The 23,250-nt window shown below is 35.8% G+C and overlaps 1 protein-coding gene across 1 annotated transcript; it reads left to right on the forward strand.

Annotated features, from left to right (window-relative positions):
• The first annotated feature begins 20,881 nt into the window (after positions 1–20,881).
• On the forward strand, positions 20,882–21,331 carry LOC150030030 (uncharacterized). Its single transcript, XM_090310141.1, has 2 exons — positions 20,882–21,015; positions 21,100–21,331. Exons 1-2 carry the CDS (start codon positions 20,882–20,884, stop codon positions 21,329–21,331), a joined length of 366 nt encoding a protein of 121 aa, XP_090166267.1.
• The last annotated feature ends 1,919 nt before the right edge of the window (positions 21,332–23,250 follow it).

The following is a 23,250-nucleotide window of genomic DNA, read 5'->3' on the forward strand; positions in this document are numbered from 1 at the left end:
TTCTATTTCCCCTTTCTCAATTTCTTGTCTGATGAAGTGGTATTTGATATCTATGTATTTTGTTCTACTGTGAAATTGTTGATCTTTAGAAAAATAAATTGTACTTTGATTATCACAGCAGATCTTTACTTTAGGTTGTGTGACTCTAAAATCATTTAACAATCCTTTCAACCATAGGCTTTCTTTGACTACCTCGGACAAGGCTATAAACTCAGCTGCTGTTGTGGATAGGGCCACAACAGACTATAGGCTAGCTTTCCAACTTATTAAATTGTTTCCCCATAGGAAAACATAACCTGGTAGAGAACGCCTCTTATCTAGGTCTCCTGCATAATCAGCATTCACACAATCAAACATTGCATCATTAGAGGGGTCATTTTGTCTGTATAGGATTCAGATCCCTTAGATGAACATAGATACCTTAGTATCCACTTAATTACTTCCCAATTATGTTTGTTAAGGTTAGCCATATACCTACTGACCAAACTTGAAGCATAGGATAGATCTGGCCTTGTAGAAGTCATTAGATACATCAATGATCCCACTACCTGGGAATAGGGAATTACCTTCATAAGGTTAATGTAATCCTCATATGTGCTTTTAGGACTATTAGCAGCTGAGAGTTTAAAATGAGGTGCAAGGGGAGTGACAACAGGCTTAACGCCATCCATTTTAAACCTCTGTAGTACTTTCTCACAATAATCAGTTTGACTTATATAAAGTTTATCTTGTTTTATCCTTGTAGATTTCTACACCTAGGATTCTCCTTGATTCTCCTAGGTCTTTTGTCAAACTCTTTCTTTAGAAGAGTCTTGATTTGACTTAGCACTTCTTTGGAGCTCCTTACTAACAACATGTCATCTACATATAGGAGTAGATACACTGGTTTTTTAAAGCTTTTTGTGTTGGTATACACACACCAGTCATAGGAACTTATCTTGAATCCCATTTTAGAGATTACCTCATCAAATTTGTCATACCAACACTTAGGAGACTGCTTGAGCTCATAGATTGTTTTGTTTAGTAGACATACTAAATCTTCTTCTCCTTTCTTCACATACCCTTGGGGTTGTTTCATATAAATAGTTTCATTCAACAAACCATATAAAAAGGTTGTCTTCACATCCAATTGGTCTAACTCCAGATCCTTCTGAAGTACTAAGGAGAGGAGTAGCCTAATGGATGTGTGTTTTACAATAGGAGAAAAAATCTTTGTATAGTTTATCCCTTCCTTTTGTGTGAACCCCTTAGCAACTAGTCTTGCCTTGAATCTAGACTTTTGTACCCTTGGAATTTCTTCTTTGAACTTGTATATTCATTTACATGAGATAGGCTTGTACCCTTTAGGCAAAGGTATTAGTATCCAGGTATCATTTAGGATAAGAGACCTCATTTCATCATTCATGGCCTCAATCCATTGTCCAAAACTTTTAGGTTCATTGTTGTTTAGTGAAATGGCAGCACTCAAAGCTATTGGGATTGATGTTCTAATTCTCCTGGTAGTCTCGTAGTTTGTAAACACTTTGTAAACATATTGTTATTAATAAAATAACTATATAAGCATTTACTCAATTCAATAAACTAAGATCCGTGGTTATTTCATGTAACTTAAGCATGTATGTGGAGACATACAAGTGGATCATGCCTTAAGTAATAACCTAAAAGGTCTGTAGTGTAAGGATAAAGTAGGAATACCTTATCCTGGTGACACTACGATACGACCCGTTTTGTAGATGTTACAAGTGTTGTAAAGTGCTACAAAAGATCTGATCCAGACCATTCATGTAGATACATGCGAGCGGGGTAATCTATACAAAGAGTTTGTATAAGACCGGACCACGAAATGATTAGTCTCTTTATATAACGCCATTGATAATTGAGATTTACATTTTATTACGATGACCATAGGTGACATGACCTTAATTCTGAGTGAGTTGGGAACTCCTACTCATGAGGGTGGTCCTTTGATTTGTATGGGTGAGTGGTCAGATTGCCAACTCACAAGCCTACCATTTTGGGGATTCGTCTGATTGGGGAGCTGGGAACTCAGCTACACAAGACGAAATTCACTCATTCCCCGAAGTACGGGTAAGTAGATAAATTTCTCCCTTAAGGGCTGATTTCGAGTCTTGAACATAGTGACCACACCCTCTCTTGAGAAGAGAGGACTCAATCATAGTAGAACTATGATTTATTGTTCATTAAAGGAATCAATGATACTTAAGGAGTTAGATGTAACTACATGGGCAAAACGGTAAATTGGACCAACTGCACTTACAAGCAATTTATGAAGGGTCATAACACTATTGATTGATTATATCCAATGGATACAGAAATATATCTGTAGTGCGAAGAGTGCAACTGTCAGTCTTTAGTGGAGTGACCAATAGTTAATAGATTGTGGATCTCGTGATTAAAGAGTTTAGTCAATTATTCACGTACTGTTGGAGCTTCAAGCTATAGATCCATCAAGTCACCTTAGTAGCTCAATGGGTTCAAGTTGAGAATCATATTTTGGGTTAGTTTGAAGTGTTCAAATTAACAAAAGGAAATTTGATTATATATGATATAATTAAATTAATTCAATTATATGTGATATAATTGATATAATGTATTAGATACATTAATTGGAGGAATTAATATAAATATGATTTATATTAAATACTATAACATAGAAAAAAAAAACTATGGTTTATATGATTCATACGATAAAATATTAAAACTATAGGTTATAAATACAGTATGATAAGTTGGTTATCATATTTATTTATAATATATTAATTATATGATAATTATTTATTCTTTTTCTTAAATAACCGATTTGAGTGGGAGATTATACACGGTTATTGTAACTGTGAAATAAAAGGAAAATGGTTTTCCAAAATCAGAGGATTATTCATTTTGTGTCGTTTGACAAAAGAATTAACTATCAAGTAAATGCATTCTACTAAATAATAGTATCTCACAGCCTAAACGATCAAGTATCGAGTTTACTATACGGTAGTTACTAGGTACTACACAATCGAGTAGTAAGTCTATACGATAGGCTTTTTCTTACTAAACAATCAAGTATCTAGTCTATACGATAAACTTCATCCATCTCTCACTTACTCGATCATCTACCTCCTTCATTCCTCTATCCAAAGTCACATAGAGCCCATAACTCCTGGATTCTCACACCGAGAATACCAAGGTAACTCTTGTGGTGGTGTTCTAGTTCCGTTCGAGGGTCGAGGATCGAGTTGAACTCGATTGAGATCAAGGTTCATCCAGTTGTTCATTGAGATCGAGTTTGCGCTCGAGTTCGTCCTGTTGAACGAGTTGCAGAATGATCGAGGGATACTTGAAGAAAGGTTCTTCAAAGGTTTACATACTCTATCCCTTGTCTGTTCATTGAAAGAAGCATGTTGTAATTTATTGTTTATGCATCATTTGTTCTTATAAACTGTAATGTTTTGAGTTCTTTCTCAATGGAACTTGGAATGATCTGCTTCCACTAAAGGATCTCTATGTTTAGATTTCCTTCAATTGGTATCAGAACCAGGTTGTTCTGATATCCCAAATTCCATTGTTGTATTGAACTTTATTTTACAGTCTTGTTGGGTTTTAAGTGTGTTCTACAATGCATTTAAGTGTTAAGTTTGTTTATGGATGGTTTGATGGATGTTTCGGGATGATGACCTATATTTTAATTCTTTCTTTTACATTTCAAAGTTAATTTGTAAGGGCCCTTGCGTTTTTTGGCATAATTAACTTGCTATCGAGTCTGTATTCAAAATGTTTGAAGAGTTTTGAGTTGTTCATGATGAAGTTTCAAAGCATGCGGATGCAGTTCACTTCGAGGAAGAAGAAGACTAGGCGTTGTTCGTATCATGTGGCCCAGGCTAAATGATCGTTTAGATTTGGCTAAACGATCGAGTAGAAAAGTTCTAACTCGATCGTGTAGCATTTACTAAACGATCGTATGGCTAATGCTAAACGAACGAGTAAAGTGTTTACTCAATCGGCTTGCGTTGGCTACTCGATCGTGTAAACGATGGGGGTAAATGATTGCTGAGTATATGATACTCGTTGCAAAGTAGACGCGCACACTAAACGATCGAGTAGGCTAGCATGCTTCATCGCATAGTCACTGGCTACTTGATCAGTCGGTATATGATACCCGTCGCTTGCTGTTCGATAGTCTAGACAATCATGTTTCATCGCATAGTTTTGTCTACTCGATCGTTTAGGCATGCGTTTAAACTCGGTGCACTGCATGATCGAGTGGCCTTCATGCTTCATCGCATAGTCAAATGTACTCGATCGTTGCTACACGATCGTGGTTACTCGATCAACGTTACTCGACAATCACAAGGAAAAGCTACACGATCAATGGAACGAGGATTCACCCGAACGATTCAAGACCCGGTTTGCTTGTTTGAACCGGTTGACTTGATGGTTCAATGTAATAGTTAATTTTATTTCGGTTTTTGAAGCATATTATCCTGGTCCATCATTATTTTTAATATATATGAGATGTATGTTTGTTTATATGCCATAATGTATGACATATAGATTTAAAACCCACCTTAGGTTATGCATTTATTCATGCATCATCTTTATATTATAAGTGTTATAATATAGTAGATTACATGATTAAATTACATTAAAGCATGCTCATGCATCATATAATATAAAAGTTATATTTATGCATACATTAAGTATGTTCATGCATCATCTTTATATTATAAGTGTTATAGTATAAGGGTGTATGAGAGCATGTATGCTTGGTACATTACTTAGTTATATAAGAGTTATAGACAAGTAATAATGAATGAACAATGCATGGAGCATGATACTTAGGTTTATTTATAAGAGTTATGAATCCCTTGCGGATGTCTAGCTTCTCATTGTTGTTGATTTTGATTGTTTCATTTTTTATAAGTTTTATAATTAAAGAAATTAGAATTAAAATCAATAACCAAGAGTTGCATGAAAACTTAGGTAAAATCAAAAGTGTTTTAAAATTTGATTGAGATAGACCTAAGTTCATGGTTTTAATGAGATTAGAAACCTAAATTTAATCTTTTAAATCGATTTAATAGGATTAAATTGATTTTAATAAAAGATTAAATTTGTAATAAATCTATCTATAAGGGACTTTTTGTCTAAGGTGGGTTCTGGCTAGGCTGGGGTATTTAAGCTGACGACAACGCCCTTACCTAGAAAGGTGAATTAGATAGATTTGCTACAAGCATGTAATAGTTGATTATATATTCGTCACTTAGTTGTTTAATCAATGTTGATCAAAAGTTGTTTAACTTTCAAAAGCAAGAGTTACTTTTTGGCAAACCTAAATAGTCACTTAGTTAAAATAATTGCATTTTCTAAGTAAACTAAACCGTAGATTCTTAAAATATTCAGTTGGAGGAAAAGATATATATGATATGTCAATTCCACTCACGTTTCTCCCTGAATGTTCACGCCGTGAGATTCAGCTTGGCCTCGTGGCGTCCTAGGAGCATCCCCCTTCGGATGGTATTTGCATGGGTTAATATCAAGGTGAATGGAGAGAGTATTTATAGTAAGTGGGAGAAGGATGTGTGTCAACATGTCCTGCTATCTTCTTCATTGGTTTGCACCGTGAGATCTTCTTGCACGACCTTGTGGCGCCCTGGGAGCGATCCCTTTCAGATGGTTTGTGTAGTTGGTCAACATCAAGGAAAACTTCAGAAATGGATAGGGTCGTTTTAGTTTTTTCCCTAATCAGATTTTTCCCCTTTGGATCGACTACTTGGTGCAGAACTCTACGATCTAAAATGAAAGGTCATACTTATAGGAAATTGTTAAGCAAGTTAAACATTCAATTTTGAAAACTTCAAAATAGAGAATAATACAGAAAATATAGGATAAATATTCATAATATTCAGCATGCTACTAACGAAAAGAAAGAGAAAAGAGAAAATAAACCTACCCTTGTAGATCACTTCTCTTCACGTTAATCTTCTTGTTGAGATCACAAATTCTTCTTTGCAAAACACAAGAACTTCTTCCCGAACTCAAGAACACCGCAAACAGAAAACCGAAAAGACACTTACCATTCAGCAACCTTACTATTCTCCAAAAAGAGTGAAATTGTGGAATTTCTTTAAAGATTTCGTGAGAGGGAAGGATATTATAGAGTGTAGCCACCTAATTTTGTTCGGCCTCCTTTTAATGAATTTTAATTAACATGTGAATTTGCATTATTTTCATATTTATTTTCTAATTAAATACTCTTTGACTTCATTTGTAAATTTTGGTGACTTTATTTAGTTTTGTTAAAATAATCAATTTAGTTAGGGTAAAAACAATTGAGGTAAAATTTCATTTTGGGATTTGGTTGCCTAAAAGTTGTTTTTCCTTTTTGAGGATAAGCAAAGTTTGGCAAAGTTTCAAAATTGAAATGAATTCTATTAAAAAGAAAAATTCAAATGGATTAAAGTTTTTGGGTTTTTGAATACCCATCTTTCTCAAAAAAATAAAAAATAAAAAATAAAAAATAAAAAATAAAATAAAAAAACATAGTTAGAAGCCACCATTTTAATACAAACATCTTTTTTTCTCTTCGAAAAGAAAAGAAAAGAAAAAAACTCTTCTTCTTCTCAGAAACCCTAGCCTCCACAAGCCAATAATTTTTTTTTCTTTCTCTTCCAGAAACCCTAAACTACTGTTAAAAAAACATAGAAAATTTCTACACAACTACATCCATAAAGGCTCATTTTTATTTTGTCATATAGCGCTTGTTTATCCCTGGCCCTTGACACCCTTTTTCTGCAACTGCGATGGTGCTTGTTTATCCCTAGCCCCCAACATTCTATATTGGTTGTGATGGTGCTTATTTATCCCTAGCCTTTAGCGTTTTTATTTTTTCATGTGGTGCATGTTTATCCCTAGCCTTTAGCGTTTTTATTTTTTCATGTGGTGCATGTTTATCCCTAGCCCTTTACATATTTTGCTATGGTGATGCTTGTTTATCCCTAGCGTCCAACGTTTTATTTTTGCTGCTATGACGCTTATTTATCTCTGGCATCCAACTCATTTTTATTGTGTTTTGTGGTGCTTGTTTTTCCCTAACCCTAGACACCCTTTTTTCTACAGTGGTGCTTGTTTATCCCTGGCCTCCAACTTGTTTTATTTTGTCATGAGGCACTTGTTTATCTCTGGCCCTTGACATCTTTTGCTGCGGTGGGGCTTGTTTATCCTTGGTTCCCAACATTTTATTTTTGTTGCAATGGAATCCTTGGCCTCCAGTTAGTTTTTACTTTGTCATGGGGCGCTTGTTTATTCCTAGCCTTTAGCTCATTTTACTTTGTCATGAGGCGCTTATTTATCCCTGACCATTGACACCCTTTTAGTTGTGGTGGTGCTTATTTAGCCCTTGCCCCCAACGTTTTATGTTTGTTGGGATGACGCTTGTTTATTCCTAGTTTCCAACTAGTTTTTACTCTGTCATGTGGCGCTTGTTTATACCTGATCCTTGACCCTTTCTGCATCGGTGGTACTTGTTTATCCTTGAACCCCAACATTTTATTTTATTGTGATGGCACTTGTTTATCCTTGGCCTCCAGCTTGTTTTTACATTATCATGTGGTGCTTGTTTATACTTGGCCCTTGACACATTTTTCTGTGGTGGTGCTGATTTATTCCTGGCCCCCAACGTTTTATTTTTACCGTGATGGAGCTTGTTTATCCCTAGTCTCTAGCTCGTTTTATTTTGTCAGGTAGCGCTTTTTTATCCTTGGACCTTAACATCTTTTTGTTGTGTGCTTGTTTATTTTTGGCCCCCGGCGTTTTATTTTTGTTGTGATGGCACTTTTTTATCCCTAGTCCTTGACCAATTTTTGTTGTGATGTCACTTGTTTACCCCTAGCCTTCAACTCATTAGTTACTTTGTCATGCGATGCTTGTTTATCCCTGACCCTTGACTATTTTTTGTTATGGAGGTGCTTGTTTATCCTAGTCCCTCAACATTTTATTTTTGTTGCAATGACACTTGTTTATCCCTGGCCTCAGTTCATTTTTATTTGTCATGAGGTGCTTGTTTATCTCTGGCCATTGACACTTTTTTGTTGCAGTGGAACTTGCTTATCCATGAGCCCCAATATTTATCTTATTTGTATTAAGCATGTTTGAAGTGACCTTTTTAAGCTCCACCTTCGTTCACCTTCTAGTTCTACAAGGACTTACGGAGGGGGCATGTTGTAGCCACCTAATTTTGTTCGACCTTCTTTTAATGAATTTGAATTAACGTGTGATTTTGCATTTTTTTCATATTTATTTGCTAATTAAACTTGTTTTCATTTGTAAATTTTGGTAACTTTATTTAATTTTGTTAAAGTAACCAATTTAGTTAGGGTAAAGATAAATGAAGTAAAATTTCAATTTAGGATTTGGTTGTCTAAAAGTTATTTTTCCTTTATGAGGATAAGCTAAGTTTGGTAGAGTTTCAAAATTGAAATGAATTCCATTAAAAAGAAAAATGCAAATGGAGTAAAGTTTTTGGGTTTTAAATACCCATCTTTCTTCAAAAAAAAAAAAAAAAAAAAAACCTTCTTCTTCTTTAGAAACCCTAGCCTCCACATGCCAACAAAAACTCCTTCTTGTTCTTTCTATCTTCCAGAAACCCTAAACAACCATTAAAAAAAACATAGAAAATTTCTATACAACTACATCCATACATCACAAAGAAGGCTGCAAAAGCTTTACACAAATTTTGCACAGAAATTCAAAAATCTCATAATAGAAAAAATCTATCTTAGTTGGAAGTTGCATTTGGTAGGGACCTTAATGCAAGGATCCGCACCTCACACAATGAGTGACTATGTGTTCAAGATTTCATCCTCCAACCTTCTACTTCTCTTTTGAGAGACCTTGAAAAATAGAGAGAAAGAAGATGTGTGAGGGAAAATTATCACTATTCTTGCTATTACTTCTTTTTTTATTTATTTATTTTTTATCATGTAAACCTTATTTTACCTTTATTAGGTCTTGAAAAGAGCTATGTTTTCTATGTTAATTCCCTCAATTCTACTTCAATTTTTTGCTTAAAATGTATATTTTATAGGTAAAATCCAATCCCAACAATAATGGAGTCATCACAACGAATATGGAGCTAAATCGCCAAAATAGACCAAAAAGATCATTTAAGAAGAAGAGCAATTGCAAATTACCACATTGCCCTTCAAATGGATCAAATTTACACACTTTAGCAATGCTCGGAGCGTCGCAACGCTCCCTCCATATCGTAATCCAACGCCAGCTCAATGCTGGAGGATAGAATGCTACATTTTACTGCAAAATAGGGAAGCATCGCAACGATCTACGCAGCGTTACAACACTCCGGAGAATGATGAAAAAAATAAAAATGTGCGCGCACCTGCGCAACTGAGCGTCGGACTCCATAATCTTAGGGTCGCAGCAATACAAAAAGCTTTAGTTTCAGACTTCCAAAGAAAGGAGAACTTCATTTTTTTAGAGAGATTTCGATTTCCACAAACACTAGAGCTATTCTTTGTAAATTTTAGAGAGACTCTCAAAATTACTTCATTCTTTGTACCAATTATGTAATTCTCAATGAATTCTTGAAGAATTTACATCTCCATGAGTAGGTAAGTCTTTTTTCTTGGGGAACTATGTAGATTCGCATTTTCTTCAGTAAGACTTCAACTTCCTTGGGAACAATCGCAAACGTGCATTGAGACATTTCTTTGAGTTCTTTCATGTAATTATTTGTTGTTGAATGTTCTTGCTAAGATTTTGAATAAAATTGATTAAAAATGAATTGACAACTCAAATTTAATTGATTTTTGTATGCAAAATTAAATGGTTTTATAACAAAATTGTAATTAAGTTGCAAGAATTAGTAATCTTGATAGAAACTTGGACTTCTTTTCCTATTTTCTTGAAAGAACCTACTAATTCATAACATTCATACAATTAGTCTTGAATTTTCAGTCTTTTGATTTTAAGAATTGTCATAATTAAGAAAACCCATGAGTTTAATGCAATTTAGGGATTAATTGTGGAATGTAGAGTTAATTGTTTAATTAGCTAATTAGGGTGTTAGGGCTTAGCCCTTAACGAACTATGGATAGAATCAATTAAGTCAATGATTGAATTAGATTATTCAACATAAAATCTCCAAGATTATTTTTCATTGAATTTTTTAAAACTCTCTCCATATCAATCTCATTACTAAATATTCATATACATTCTTATTTTTACTTTTACTTAGTTTTTCTTAAATCAACAACCCCTTTAATTTGGATTTCAAAACTCAATTTTGTCAATTAATAGAGGTTCTCTGTGGATCGACCCCATGCTTCCACTATTATTACGTGTTAGTATTAGTTGCTATGTGAGCATTATAAAATTCATTTGTCTTGGGTTAAGTTTGAATTAACGACATCGAATTTGTCCCGAACAACCTTACATATGTTTGTTTTGGATCTGTTGCTCGATTTTTTATTTTTATTTTTGATTTATTCATTCACTTCACCTTTCCTTCATCTTTATAGTTTATTATTATTTTTTTTAATCTCTCTATGCTTAAAAAAGAAAAATAAAAATGGAGAAGATAGGGGAAGTGAAGAAGAGGGGAAAAAAACCTGAATCTAGAAATAGAGTTAAAAAAGAAAAGGAACTTGAATTTACAATAATAAAAAAAAAAAAAAAAAAAGGTAAATGTCATGGGCCCCATCAATCCCTCTCGAGTCTCGGCCATGTGGAAGGTACTAAGGTCACATGTCAGGGCAGTGGCAGTGTGAGCCACTGACACACGGTAGTTTTTTTTTTTTTCCTTTTAATTTTTACTATATATGCTATTTATATTTTCGTTTTTTACTTTCAATTTATTCTGATTTTTTTACTTGGTTTATTTTCTTTTCTTAGTTGATTATTGGTGTTTTTATTGTTTATGTTTGTATTAGTTTATGTGGGTCAGTTTTTTTAATTCTTTGTTTATTATATTTTTTTCCTTACTTGATTATTTGTGTTTTATAGTTTATTTGTATTTACATTTTGATTTTGAGGGTTGCATTTAACCATTTCTTTTTAGGGTATTTATTATTTTGTCACTTATTATATTCATACTATGTATGAAATACATTAGTATAATATTTAATCCTTACTTCTTTTTTATCTTAAAAAATATTAAATGTATCATTCTATTGTATATTTTGTTAGTATAGATTTACATATTAAATTGGTGTTAACTTTTGGTGACGTATCTCTATTAGTTTTAACATTTTTAATTTTATTTTCCTTTTTAAAAATTATCTTTATAGTTCTCTTAAAAAATGTTTCAATCCTTCTTTCCTTAAAATTTTGTTTTGAATAGCATTTTTTTCTAAAATTTTCTACCACGAAATCTAGAAGTATTTGGGAATCCGGTCTTCTAGATTATTGAGGTGAGGGTACATAATCTTTGGGAATCCGAGATTTTGAACTCAAGATAAAAATTAATTTTATTAAAATATTTGTTTTAAAAAATCTTTTATTAAATAGTTTTCCTATGACGAACATCGAGAAATTGTCAAAAGGAGCTTATGCTTAGGCTTTACCTAATAAGATTAGAGTTGAGGGCAAAGAAGTGTTGATATCTAAGGAGCTTATGCTTCCGTGCAGGTACACGGAAAATACTCACTAAATTTGGTCATTCCGACATGTACGAATTTGACCAATTTGAGGGTCTTTTTCATTTAGGACCTTAGAGCAAACCTCATTTTTTTTGTAGCCTTTATGTTGATTTGATTGTTCTTTTACTTTACTTCACACATACTTTCACGAGTCTCCTAACCAGGCTTTACACAAAAGACCTAGAATTGAGAACGAAGTAATGTTAATCTTTGAGAAGCTTATCTTTCGTATCATGTATATTATTTTTATGTTTATTATGCCATTTTTTTTATTTTGATTTTGTATTTTTTTTTACATTTATCATTTGTTCATTCTTATATTCTCTCATTCACATGTACATAACTTCTCATTCAAGAGCCATTTTATTATCACATTTATTTGATTTAGTATTGTGTCATCATTAGAATGCATTTTTTACAATTTTTTTCTCTTAAAATCTATTTGTATGTAGATACTAGATTTGCATAATTTAAGAGTTAAGCATTTAGTTTACATTGGGTAATAACAATTTATTTTTTTACTTGTTAATAGTGTAAAATACATTTTTACTTCTTAATGGTGTAAAATATATAGTTTTTTTTTTACTTCTTAATAGTGTAAAGCATATTTTTACTTGTTAATAGTGTAAAATACATTTTACTTGTTGAAAGTGTAAAGTATTTTTTTTACTTGTTAATAGTGTAATATACATTTTTTTTTCTCTTCTAGGTCATACATTAATTTTTTTTTAAAAAAATAAGGGTTAATTCACTTAGTTTTTTCCTCCCTTATAAACAAACTAATGATTTAAATCGTGCTTAATAATGATAAAGTCTTTGTCCATGAAATGTTTGCAACAAAAATAAAAGAAGAACAAAGTCAAATAAAAAATAAAGAGAGAAAAAAAAGTGAATGTATAAATCTGGTACTCCATTTTTCTTACTTAAGCGTATAATGGGCATGCTTAGCAAAGACTAAAGTTATGTTAAAGTAAAGTTGTGAAAGGAAGTAAAGAAAGTAGGAAGATGGAGGAAGAAAATTCTAAGTGTTGGAAATACCTAGTCTCGGATGAGTTTTAGATAGTTTAACAAGTAGAAAATTGGCTAAGTATAGAAGCCATGAGTAGGCATGCGTTGGTGTTGGGAAGCATTGATGCATGAGGCATCGTGTGTAGCAATCAAAACTTGTAAAGGTTGTGTGAGGCTAAGTGTTGAAACTAAGGACAAACTATACGTGGGAACTAAGGATGAACGCATGAGATAAAAAAATTTTCATGATGCGTTGACAAGGCATGCGGCAACAAGGAGCTTGCGAGGTTAGTGAACATGCGGGCAAGGCATGCTGGGCGTTGGTGAGAGGCCAAGCGCTGAGCCTAACGCACGCGTGCAAGGGATGCGTTGAGGCTTGTGCGATCGTTCAGAGAAGAGGAGCTATCATGCAACGAGTAGGCCAGGCACGAGCGAGAAAGCGCTCGGTTGCGTGCGAGCAAGGCATTGGGCATTGAAGCCTTTCATGGGGGTGATCGCATAGGGCATGCAGGGCTACATGATAGGCATTGAGCGCTAGACGATGGGGTATGCGATGAGCGCAAGGCGCTAGCGTTGAGGCTAGGCGTGCACACTAACCAGTATATGGCGATGAGAGCAAGACGCGGAATACTCGATGCACGCTAAAGCTATGTGATGGAGCGAGTAAGTATATGATAAGGTAGGCGAGTGCGTTGGAAGGCTGTGCGATTGCTTGGAAGTGTTGGTAGTCTTGGCATAAGGTATATGAGGTATGCGATGCGATACTCTATGGTTGAGCATTGAGGAAGGCCTAACGCTTGGTTGATATGTTAAGATTAAGTTATGAGTGGGCTAGGACATGCGTTGGTCTAAAAGTATGTGACCAAAGGAGGGATATGATAACCTCAAGGTGAGCTATGCGTTGGCCAAGGTTAGGCGATGCATTGTGTGGAGGCATACGACCATGTGGTTACAAGCATTGGCTTGAGAACTGATCCTTGCGTTGATGACCAAGAGGAAAGGATCAGCATAGTGATTGATCAGCTAAGCCAGCTGTCATGCTTAGGTTTGTTATTATCTTTTTAAGGATGAGGTGGCAGCTTATCAATAAAAGATTATCATGCAGCTGCTAGTATAAAAAGGAAGATTAGATTTGAAGAGAGGGTTTGAGCAATTTACTCGTGCAAATGGAGTGATTTCACAGCCATTCAAACTCTGAGTGTGTCTAATTCCTAAGGTTGAAGTGCCAGAAGGAAATTTCAGAGCAACCAGGCTGGAGATTGAAAAATCTGGCTAAAGGTCGAGCTCTCGGGTAAGCTTGGGCTAGCCTTGATGATTTGAGAAGTTCGGGCAAACCACGAGGAGTTCTAAGCTGAAATTTGAAGGTAAGCTTGCTAAGACATTTTAGAGAAAGTTTGTAGAAGAAAATTTATTGAGAAAAAGCCTGAAAAATTAGTCATTTAAATTGTAAGCTGAATCTGGAATCTTGAACAAGTAGGCAGCTGCTTGGGATGAACAAGCAAACAACTTGAAGGGCCAGAGGATGATGTTGAACGCACACGCTAAGAGCTAAGTTGCATGCAAGGGATGTATTGGCTTGGGCGCAAGGATACACTTAGATGCGTTGGACCATGCAACACGTGTTAAGGCCGTAAGTGCAAGAAAATGATGAGGATGTTGGTCCATGCAACAGAGTGAGTGCTGAACCGTGCAGGTAGGCACACAAGGTGTTAGGCGCAAGGTTGTGCTAGAGCATGTGGTCACGACTAGACGAACACATGGGGCATGCATTGATGTGCTACAAGATGGGCGCAACAGTATGACGCAAAGGATTAGCCATGAGATGGGCCATGCGATGGGTTGTAGGCGTGGGTTGGAAGCTTGAATGCATTGGAGGCTTGAACGCCTAAGGAAAGACATGGGCAAGCAATGGACGCATGGTGATGGGCGATGGAGAAGCAGTTGCTGCCTAGTCAAATTAAGGCCTAAGATTTTGCCTAAATGTTCATCGCACAGTGAGCTTAAGCATTGGAAGGCTTGACTTCAAAAGGAGAAGTATGTTAAGAGGATTGCAAAAAATAATGAGTGACTATAAATGCTTTAAATGTTTTAAGTGAATTGCAAATGCTTTATGAATATTTTAGCAATATATGTTTACTGACAACTATTTATGACAATTATTCTTAAATAGTTTCCAAGTAACGCATTTCTCTTTAATGTTATGTTTATGCTGTGCATTTTAATGATCATGAGTATGCGCTAGTACTGAATGCTTTAGGATAACTAAGCCATAAAGAGATAAGAATGTGCCTTAGAACATACGAATAGCTCAGTACTGAGGAACTAAATGAGAAGGTACTAAAGTTTAATCTTAGATGTGCGAGTTCAGTATGTATAGCTCAGTACTGAAGGACTAGATGAGAAGGTACTGAAGCTAAGTCTTGGATTTGAATAGCTCGATACTGAAAGACATAAAGAAGGTATCCGAGTAGCTTGATACTAAAGGATACTAAGAAGGTATCTGAGCAGTAGTACCTAAGGTAGGACGATACTTAACTAGAACCATGTTTAGCTCGATATTGAAGGACATAGAGAAGGTATACAAGCAGTTCGATACTAAAGGACACTGAGAAGGTATCTGAGTGGTATTACTTAAGGTAAGACGGTACTTAACTAGAACCACGTGCACGTAAGTGGAGTCGACGTTGTTGAGATTACTCCACACCAACTAAGGATTGATGTTGTGGGATTGAGCAAAAGAGTTCTCTCTCAACTAAGGATACAAGTTATGTTTTTTAGAGATTTGAACAAAAGGGTTCCTTCTCTCAGTTAAGTAGTAATGCAGTTAAGTATGATAAAGAGTGAGTAAGAGGGCCACTCCCAACTAAGGCATAGTTTAGCAAAGCATAAATCATTATTTGTTATGTTAATGATTACGTGAATGATGGTTGCCTAAGTTTATGTGTTCAACTAAAGCTTTCAGTTTTACTATCAGATTTATGTATGATGCTTATGTTTTAAAAGTTAGTTACTGTAACATCCCACATTTTTTTTATTTTATTTAATAATAATGTAATTTTCAGTAACTTTATTAGTTGGAAATTCAATAATTTTCCTTAGTTGGAGGGCATGTTTGGAATTTTTGATTTGAAGTATAAGTGCGAGAATTTAAGTGTTGTCATGAAAATTATTCAAAATTATTCAATTTTGAAATTCAAGTTGAAAATTAATGGCAGGAATTAATTTTCTTTGGAAAAGGAAAAGAATTAAATAGTACAAAGTGGAATAAGGAAATGATTTAATTATAATTATACTATTTTCCTTTATTATTATTATTATTATTATTATTATTTTTAAAATAAAAAAAACCCCATCTTCCTCCTCACGCACGGCTTCCCCTTCCCCAGAATTTTTCCTCCTCCCTTCAACGAGCCGAGCCTTCTTCACTGCCCAGATCTGCCACGCCTCCCTCACTGCCCAGATCTGCCGCGCCTCCCTCACTACCTTCTGACCGCTGCGCCTCCCTCACTGCCCAAATACGCCGCGCTTCCCTCACTGCCTCTTTCGCCGCACGAGCCAGACTCGTCGCGCCGCCGCCGCTCAAGCTTTTGACCACCGCCCATCGTGTCGATCTCGCCCAGCCGGTCTGAATCACCACCGCCGCTCCAGCCCCTGATCGCTGCACACCGTCACTATCTCCCAGCAACTTTAGCCGCTGTCGCCTCCAGCCGGTTTTTCCACCGTCCATCGCCGCGTTGCCTATCTTCTATTGTGTGGGTCTTCGTCGGACTTTTAGATTTTGGTAAGATCTATTTTGTGGTTGGGTTTCTTGAAAGATTTTGAATGCCCACTAAGTTGGATTAAAGATTAAATTAGTCGCATTATCTTGATTTTAGATTTGAGCTTGGAAAATTATAGCAGCAACTGTTCAACAGATTCAAGATCGTTCGACAAGAGTTTTGGTAAGAGTTATGGTCCTTATGGTTGGTTTATGTGCACGCTTTGATTACTGAATTAAGTTTGACTTAACCCTTGTATCTTTAAGGTTTCAAGTTGCCGTCCATTGGGATTTAAAATATGTTAGAAGGAGATTTTGGAGTCGAAATCTTGTGAGTGTTTGTTGATCAAGTTTCGTTTGGGTAAGTTAATTAGTGAGCATTGTATTCCATTTGTATGTTTGGGTTCTGATTCTATTACTGAAATTTAATATTATGTATGTATTAGGGGACTCAATTCAGGACTTATTTGGTTGGAGATCATTAGCTTGGATTAATATCTAAATTTGACTTCGAGGTAAGTAATCTTACTACTGGAACTGCCCACGGGCCAGGCTTTAGTTGTATGCTAGCATGGTGAGTGTATGTTATGGTAAATTGTTAGCATGTTGATTGATAGTATGACCTGAATCAAAGTATATTCTGGCACGAGTACTGAATTGTTTAAATACACACCTAAACACTTAATCGTTAGTATGTGATGGTATGTGTTTTCATATGTCGACGTCTGATCTGCTGGTGTTGAGGCATACTTGTATGTTGTAGAATTATGATGTAAGGTCTACATGAATGTTGTATAATATGTTGTTGAGGATTATGTGTATGTGATGGAGCCATGGTACCAAGGATTTCATGTATGTTTTAGAATTGTACGGTGTTGATTCTTTGAACGTTGAGACTGTGTGAATATCCTCATTGATTAGTTAGATGCTCACCAGGGTTGTGTTTCCCTCGGGATTCACCAGTTTGTGTTTCCTTCGGATTCACCAGTTTGTGTTTCCTTCAGGATTCACCAGTTTGTGTTTCCTTCAGGATTCACCAGTTTTGTGTTTCCTTCGGGATTCACCAGTTTATGTTTCCTTCGGGATTCATCAGTTTTGTGTTTTCTTCGGGATTCACCAGTTTGTGTTTCCTTCGGGATTCACCAGTTTATGTTTCCTTCGGGATTCACCAGTTTTGTGTTTTCTTCGAGATTCACCAGTTTTATATTTCCTCCGGGATTCACCAGTTCTGTGTTTCCTTCGGGATTCACCAGTTTGTGGGCATACTTAACTACAATAAGATAGGACTCAGTCTCTTGTCTGTTTCATGTGTTTATATATCATATGAGGGTATTTAGAGGATATTGATGCCTAGCCTGACCCTAGTGGTGGGGCTACTTACTGAGTATTTCATACTCATTCTTTCTTATGTTGATGTTTCAGGTAAGTGTAGAGATGCACCGGCGATGACGCAGCGGAATTCGTGATCGTGTCACTGGGACTAGTTTTTACGTTTCCGCATCATGAGATTTAGAGTTCTTTTCATGTTTCTCTTAATGTTTAGTTTTGAAGTTTGAAACTTATTATTAAGATTTTTTTTTCATATGTATTTATTAACCTTTATGATTTATGGGTACCCTATTAATGTTTTTAACAATTACATTTAATAAATGTCTTTTGAACTTCTCTTGTTTTAATTAGCATTTATTTCAAATAACTGAGCGTCATTTTAAATTCTTTGCATGCATTTATTTTAGTAACGACCTTACCTAAGTCCTAGGGGGTCGGGTCGTTACAGTTGGTATCAGAGCCCATGTTTTGGGTTCTGTAGATTGACTTACTATGTAAGTCTAGATTGTCCTTGTGGCCCATGAACGGATTCCTCGTCATCGCCAGGTACATCCTATCAATTACAAGTTTTATGATAGTTGTGCATTAAAACATTTGTTTAGCTTAAATGCACCAGTTATGTTCTAATGCTAGGTCACTGACTCGTTAGAAGTTATTATAAGAGGATTATTAGGTACGACTCTACAAAAAGAGGAATATAAAATAAAATAAATTATGAGGTCACTCAGCACTAGTTTATCTCATGAAAATTAGGTTAGAAACGAACAAATACATATACCTCAGTTCAGAGATCTTAAAAGTTGATGAAACTATGTAGAGTTATGACAGTTTAGGAATAAAGGTATGTATATGTTTAAGCCCCGGGATAAAATTGTCTTGACAAGAATTCATTAAGGATTAGTGTTATGTTTTGTGGTGCAATTGGAGACATTATATATAAATTCCTTCACGTGGAATGTTCTCGAAAATAAGGTTAAAAAAATTTTGTTTTATGGATATGAAGGATAAGAAGAAGAGACGATGGATTTATTAAAGGTTTTAAGATATTAAAAACCCAACATTTTGAGAAGAAATTTAGAAAGGATTCATAAGTCATAATCACTTGGATAATACTACGACTTGATGGAGTAGATAAAGGATATGTGGTGATATGAAGAATTATTTTGGAATATTTAGCTAAGTTGATGTCATTAAAGGAACTAAAATAGTTGGACATGATCTTGGACTTAAAGGGGATAAAGTAAGGTGTTATTTGTTTAGGTCGAAGGATTATTCTAGTATACCTAGACAAAAACCAGAGCCTTATTGTGGTGAGAAGATCCAAGTTAGGCAAATTTGAAGAAACAAAAGTCTTTTGGAGTTTAAAAGTATGCAAATTGGCAAAGAAGAATTCTACAAGATGGAAATTCTTAGTGAGAGATAAGTGTGAATGAGAGGAAAGTATCCAAGAAAGTTTACTCTCTTGGAAAGAGAGAAATTTAATGTGTTCGAAACTCCTAGTTAAGTATGGTTTGAAGGCTTGATAAGAGAGGTTACAAGGTATTGGTTTTGGTGTAAAAGAACAATACCTCATTATCATGTGGAACTTTAGGACAATATGTGTTAGATGGAAAGATAGCTTAGGTAGGTGATTGGTATGGAACTTTGTTTTAACACAAGAATCTGTTACCGAAATAGAAGGTTGAGAAGGGATAAGTTAAAAGGGAGTTACTAGTAACAGTAGATGTTTGAGAACTATTGATATGTTATGTTGAGGTTTCATTAGTTAAGACGTAAAACATTGAACTATGATGCGAATGTTGGGCATTAGTAAGATTTAAGGGATTTTGACTTTGTGTGCAAGTGTTGGAAACATGAACTAGCAAGACCATCAATTTGATTGAGAAAAGAAAATAATCCAATTCGAGGTAGACAATAATGGTATATGCACAAAAGTAAGTAAGTTGGACCTTCCAATATAACTATTGGTATAAAGGATAGACTTGGCAATAAAGTTGAGTTGATAGTAAGAAGTTACTAAAAGTGGGTTTGGAGCATTATAAGATAGTATGTATTCTCTTGCATAGGCAATGAGTTAACTAGCTTTAGGGAGCACGAGTAATCCAAGCTAGGACTTATAAATCAAGAAGGTTTTTTTTTTTTTTTGTAAAAACCGACTTCAGGGATCAATTATGGTTATTACGAGGTTATGGAATTGTGTGATCAATTGACTGGCGCTTTAGCATCCAGGAACTTCAAAACCTCATTTTCAGAGGGAATTTTAGACTCATCCACAACAGGGTCTAAGTAATGATATGTGATTGTTTTAAAGCTAAAGAATAATATGAGGATTGGCTCAAGAAAGTTGTATAGCCCATGCCAGTATAGAGCCTTATGATGGTTATTCTTGGATATGTAGACCCTAAGAAAGACATCACAGTTAGCATTTCTAGAGTAGAAGCAGTTAGCCAGATTTGTTCTGGTACGTATCTTCAGATGACACATTATATCATATGATCAGTTTCTCCACTACACCTATGAAGTTTTCCTTATGACAGAATGGTAAGCTCAGATATTTGTTTTTAGTATATAAGACTTTCTTAACTTCATGACCGTTTTCACCTTTCTCAGTTCGGACGTGTAGAAGTGTTGCTGATTTTTTCAACATCTTAAGTTTCATAGTTATTTATGGAAGGGGTTGTTACACCTCTTTTGGTACTAGTTTCAGCTATGTCAAACGATGACCCTTGTTTTGCATCTAGTTTTTTTGAAGAGTATCCAGTTAGCATTGAGTACTCGATTGGATTTTGGTATAATTTTTTTTACCCATAAACTGATGGTCAAATAGAACGTCTGAACCAGACATTGGAAGATATGTTGTGCGCTTGTGCACTAGAGTTTTCAGGGAGTTGGGACTTTCACCTGCATTTAATGGAATTCGCATATATTAATAGCTATCAGACTGCCACTGGCACATTGCCATTTGAGGCCCTATATGGAAAGAGTTGCGAGTCTTCAGTATGCTGGGGTGAGGTGGTGAGAGGAAATTGCTAGGACCTAAGCTAGTGCAAACCACAAATGAGGAAATATAGAAGATCAAGGCTCGTATGCAAACAACTCAGAGCAGACAAGAAAAAGCTATGCCGATATGAGATGTAAGGACCTAGAATTTGAAATTGGTCATAAGGTGTTTTTTAAAGTAGCACCTATGAAAGGTATTATGAGGTCTGGCAGGAAAGGGAAACGGAGTTCGAAGTTCATTGGGCCTTTTGAGGTCTTAGAGTGAGTTAGCCCTGTAGCTTACCGATTGGCATTGCCTCTAGCACTGTCTTTAGTTCATAATGTCTTCCACATTTCGATTTTGAGGAAGTATGTGACAGATCCGTCCCACGTAGTCGACTACGAGCCCTTACAGTTGAATGACAACTTGAGCTACGAGGAGAAGCCCATAGAAATCTTCCCCAGAGAGGTAAGAACATTGCGTCGTCGGAAAATTGCTTTTGTGAAAGTTCTATGGCAGAACCACCAGTTCAGGGAAGCCACCTGGGAGCGAGAGGTTGAGATGAAGGCCCAGTACCCGGAGCTTTTTCAAGGATGAACTTTCGAGGACTAAATTTCTTTGAGGGGGGAAGAATGTAACATCCCACATTTTTTTATTTTATTTAATAATAATGTAATTTTCAGTAACTTTATTAGTTAGAAATTCAATAATATTTCTTAGTTAGAGGGCATGTTTGGAATTTTAGATTTGAAGTATAAGTGCGAGAATTTAAGTGTTGGCGTAAAAATTATTCAATTTTGAAATTCAAGTTGAAAATTAATGACAGGAATTAATTTTCTTTGGAAAAGGAAAAGAATTAAATAGTACAAAGTGGAATAAGGAAATGATTTAATTATAATTATACTATTTTCCTTTATTATTATTATTATTATTATTTTAAAAAAAAAAAAAAAGAAAAGAAAACCCCATCTTCCTCCTCACGCACGACTTCCCCTTCCCCAGAATTTTTCCTCCTGCCTTCAACGAGCCGTGCCTCCCTCACTGCCCAAATCCGCCGCGCCTCCCTCACTACCTCCCGACCGCCGCGCCTCCTTCACTGCCCAGATTCGCTGCGCCTCCCTCACTGCCTCCCTTTGTCGCACGAGCCAGACTCGCCGCGCCACCGCCACTTAAGCTTTTGACCACCGCCCATCGTGTCGATCTCGCCCAGCCGGTCTGAAGCGCCACCGCGGCTCCAGTCCCTGATCGCCGCACACCGTCGCTGTCTCCTAGCAGCTTGAGCCGCTGCCACCTCCAGCCGGTTTCTCCACCGTCCATCGCCGCGTTGCCTGATTATTTAGATGCTCCATTACTGAAATTTAGTATTATGTATGTATTAGGGGACTCAATTCAGGACTTATTTGGTTGGAGATCATTAGCTTGGATTAATATCTAAATTTGACTTCGAGGTAAGTAATCTTACCACTGGAACTGCCCACGGGCCAGGCTTTAGTTGTATGCTAGCATGGTGAGTGTATGTTATGGTAAATTGTTAGCATGTTGATTGATAGTATGACTTGAATCAAAGTATATTCTGGCACGAGTACTGAATTGTTTAAATACACACCTAAGCACTTAATCGTTAGTATGTGATGGTATGTATTTTCATATGTCGACGTCTGATCTACTGGTGTCGAGGCATACTTGTATGTTGTAGAATTATGATGTAAGGTCTACATGAATGTTGTATAATATGTTGTTGAGGATTATGTGTATGTGATGGAGCCATGGTACCAAGGGTTTCATCTATGTTTTAGAATTGTACGGTGTTGATTCTTTGAATGTTGAGACTGTGTGAATATCCTCATTGATTAGTTAAATGCTCACCAGTTTTGTGTTTCCCTCGGGATTCACCAGTTTGTGTTTCCTTCGGGATTCACCAGTTTGTGTTTCCTTCAGGATTCACCAGTTTGTGTTTCCTTTGGGATTCACCAGTTTTGTGTTTCCTTCGGAATTCACCAGATTTGTGTTTCCTTCGGGATTCACCAGTTTTGTGTTTCTCAATTTTGTGTTTCCTTCGGGATTCACCAATTTGTGTTTTCTTCAGGATTCACCAGTTTTGTGTTTCCTTCGGGATTCACCAGTTTTGTGTTTCCCCTGGGATTCACCAGTTCTATGTTTTCTTCGGGATTCATCAGTTTGTGGGAATACTTAACTACAATAGGATAGGACTCAGTCTCTTGTCTGTTTCATGTGTTTATGTGCCATATGCGGGTATCTAGAGGACATAGATGCCTAGCCTAACCCCAGTGGTGGGGCTACTTATTGAGTATTTCATACTCATACTTTCTTATGTTGATGTTTCAGGTAAGTGTAGAGATGCACCGGCGATGGCATAGCGGAATTCGTGATCGTGTCACTGGGACTAGTTTTTACGCTTCCGCATCATGAGATTTAGAGTTCTTTTCATGTTTCTCTTAATGTTTAGTTTTGATGTTTGAAACTTATTATTAAGAATTTTTTTTCATATGTATTTA

This window comes from Benincasa hispida, unplaced genomic scaffold (genome assembly GCF_027475165.1).
Source record: "Benincasa hispida cultivar pf3 unplaced genomic scaffold, pf3_genome.v1.1 HicScf675, whole genome shotgun sequence".
In the NCBI taxonomy this organism is placed as follows: domain Eukaryota; kingdom Viridiplantae; phylum Streptophyta; class Magnoliopsida; order Cucurbitales; family Cucurbitaceae; genus Benincasa; species Benincasa hispida.

What these genes read in the sequence shown, in the direction of transcription:
- LOC150030030 (XM_090310141.1), top strand. Translation starts at nt 20,882, where the DNA reads ATGAGATGTAAGGACCTAGAATTTGAAATTGGTCATAAGGTGTTTTTT. An exon ending in GGGCCTTTTGAGGTCTTAGA is followed by an intron (nt 21,016 to 21,099) that starts GTGAGTTAGCCC and finishes TTCGATTTTGAG; the next exon opens with GAAGTATGTGACAGATCCGT.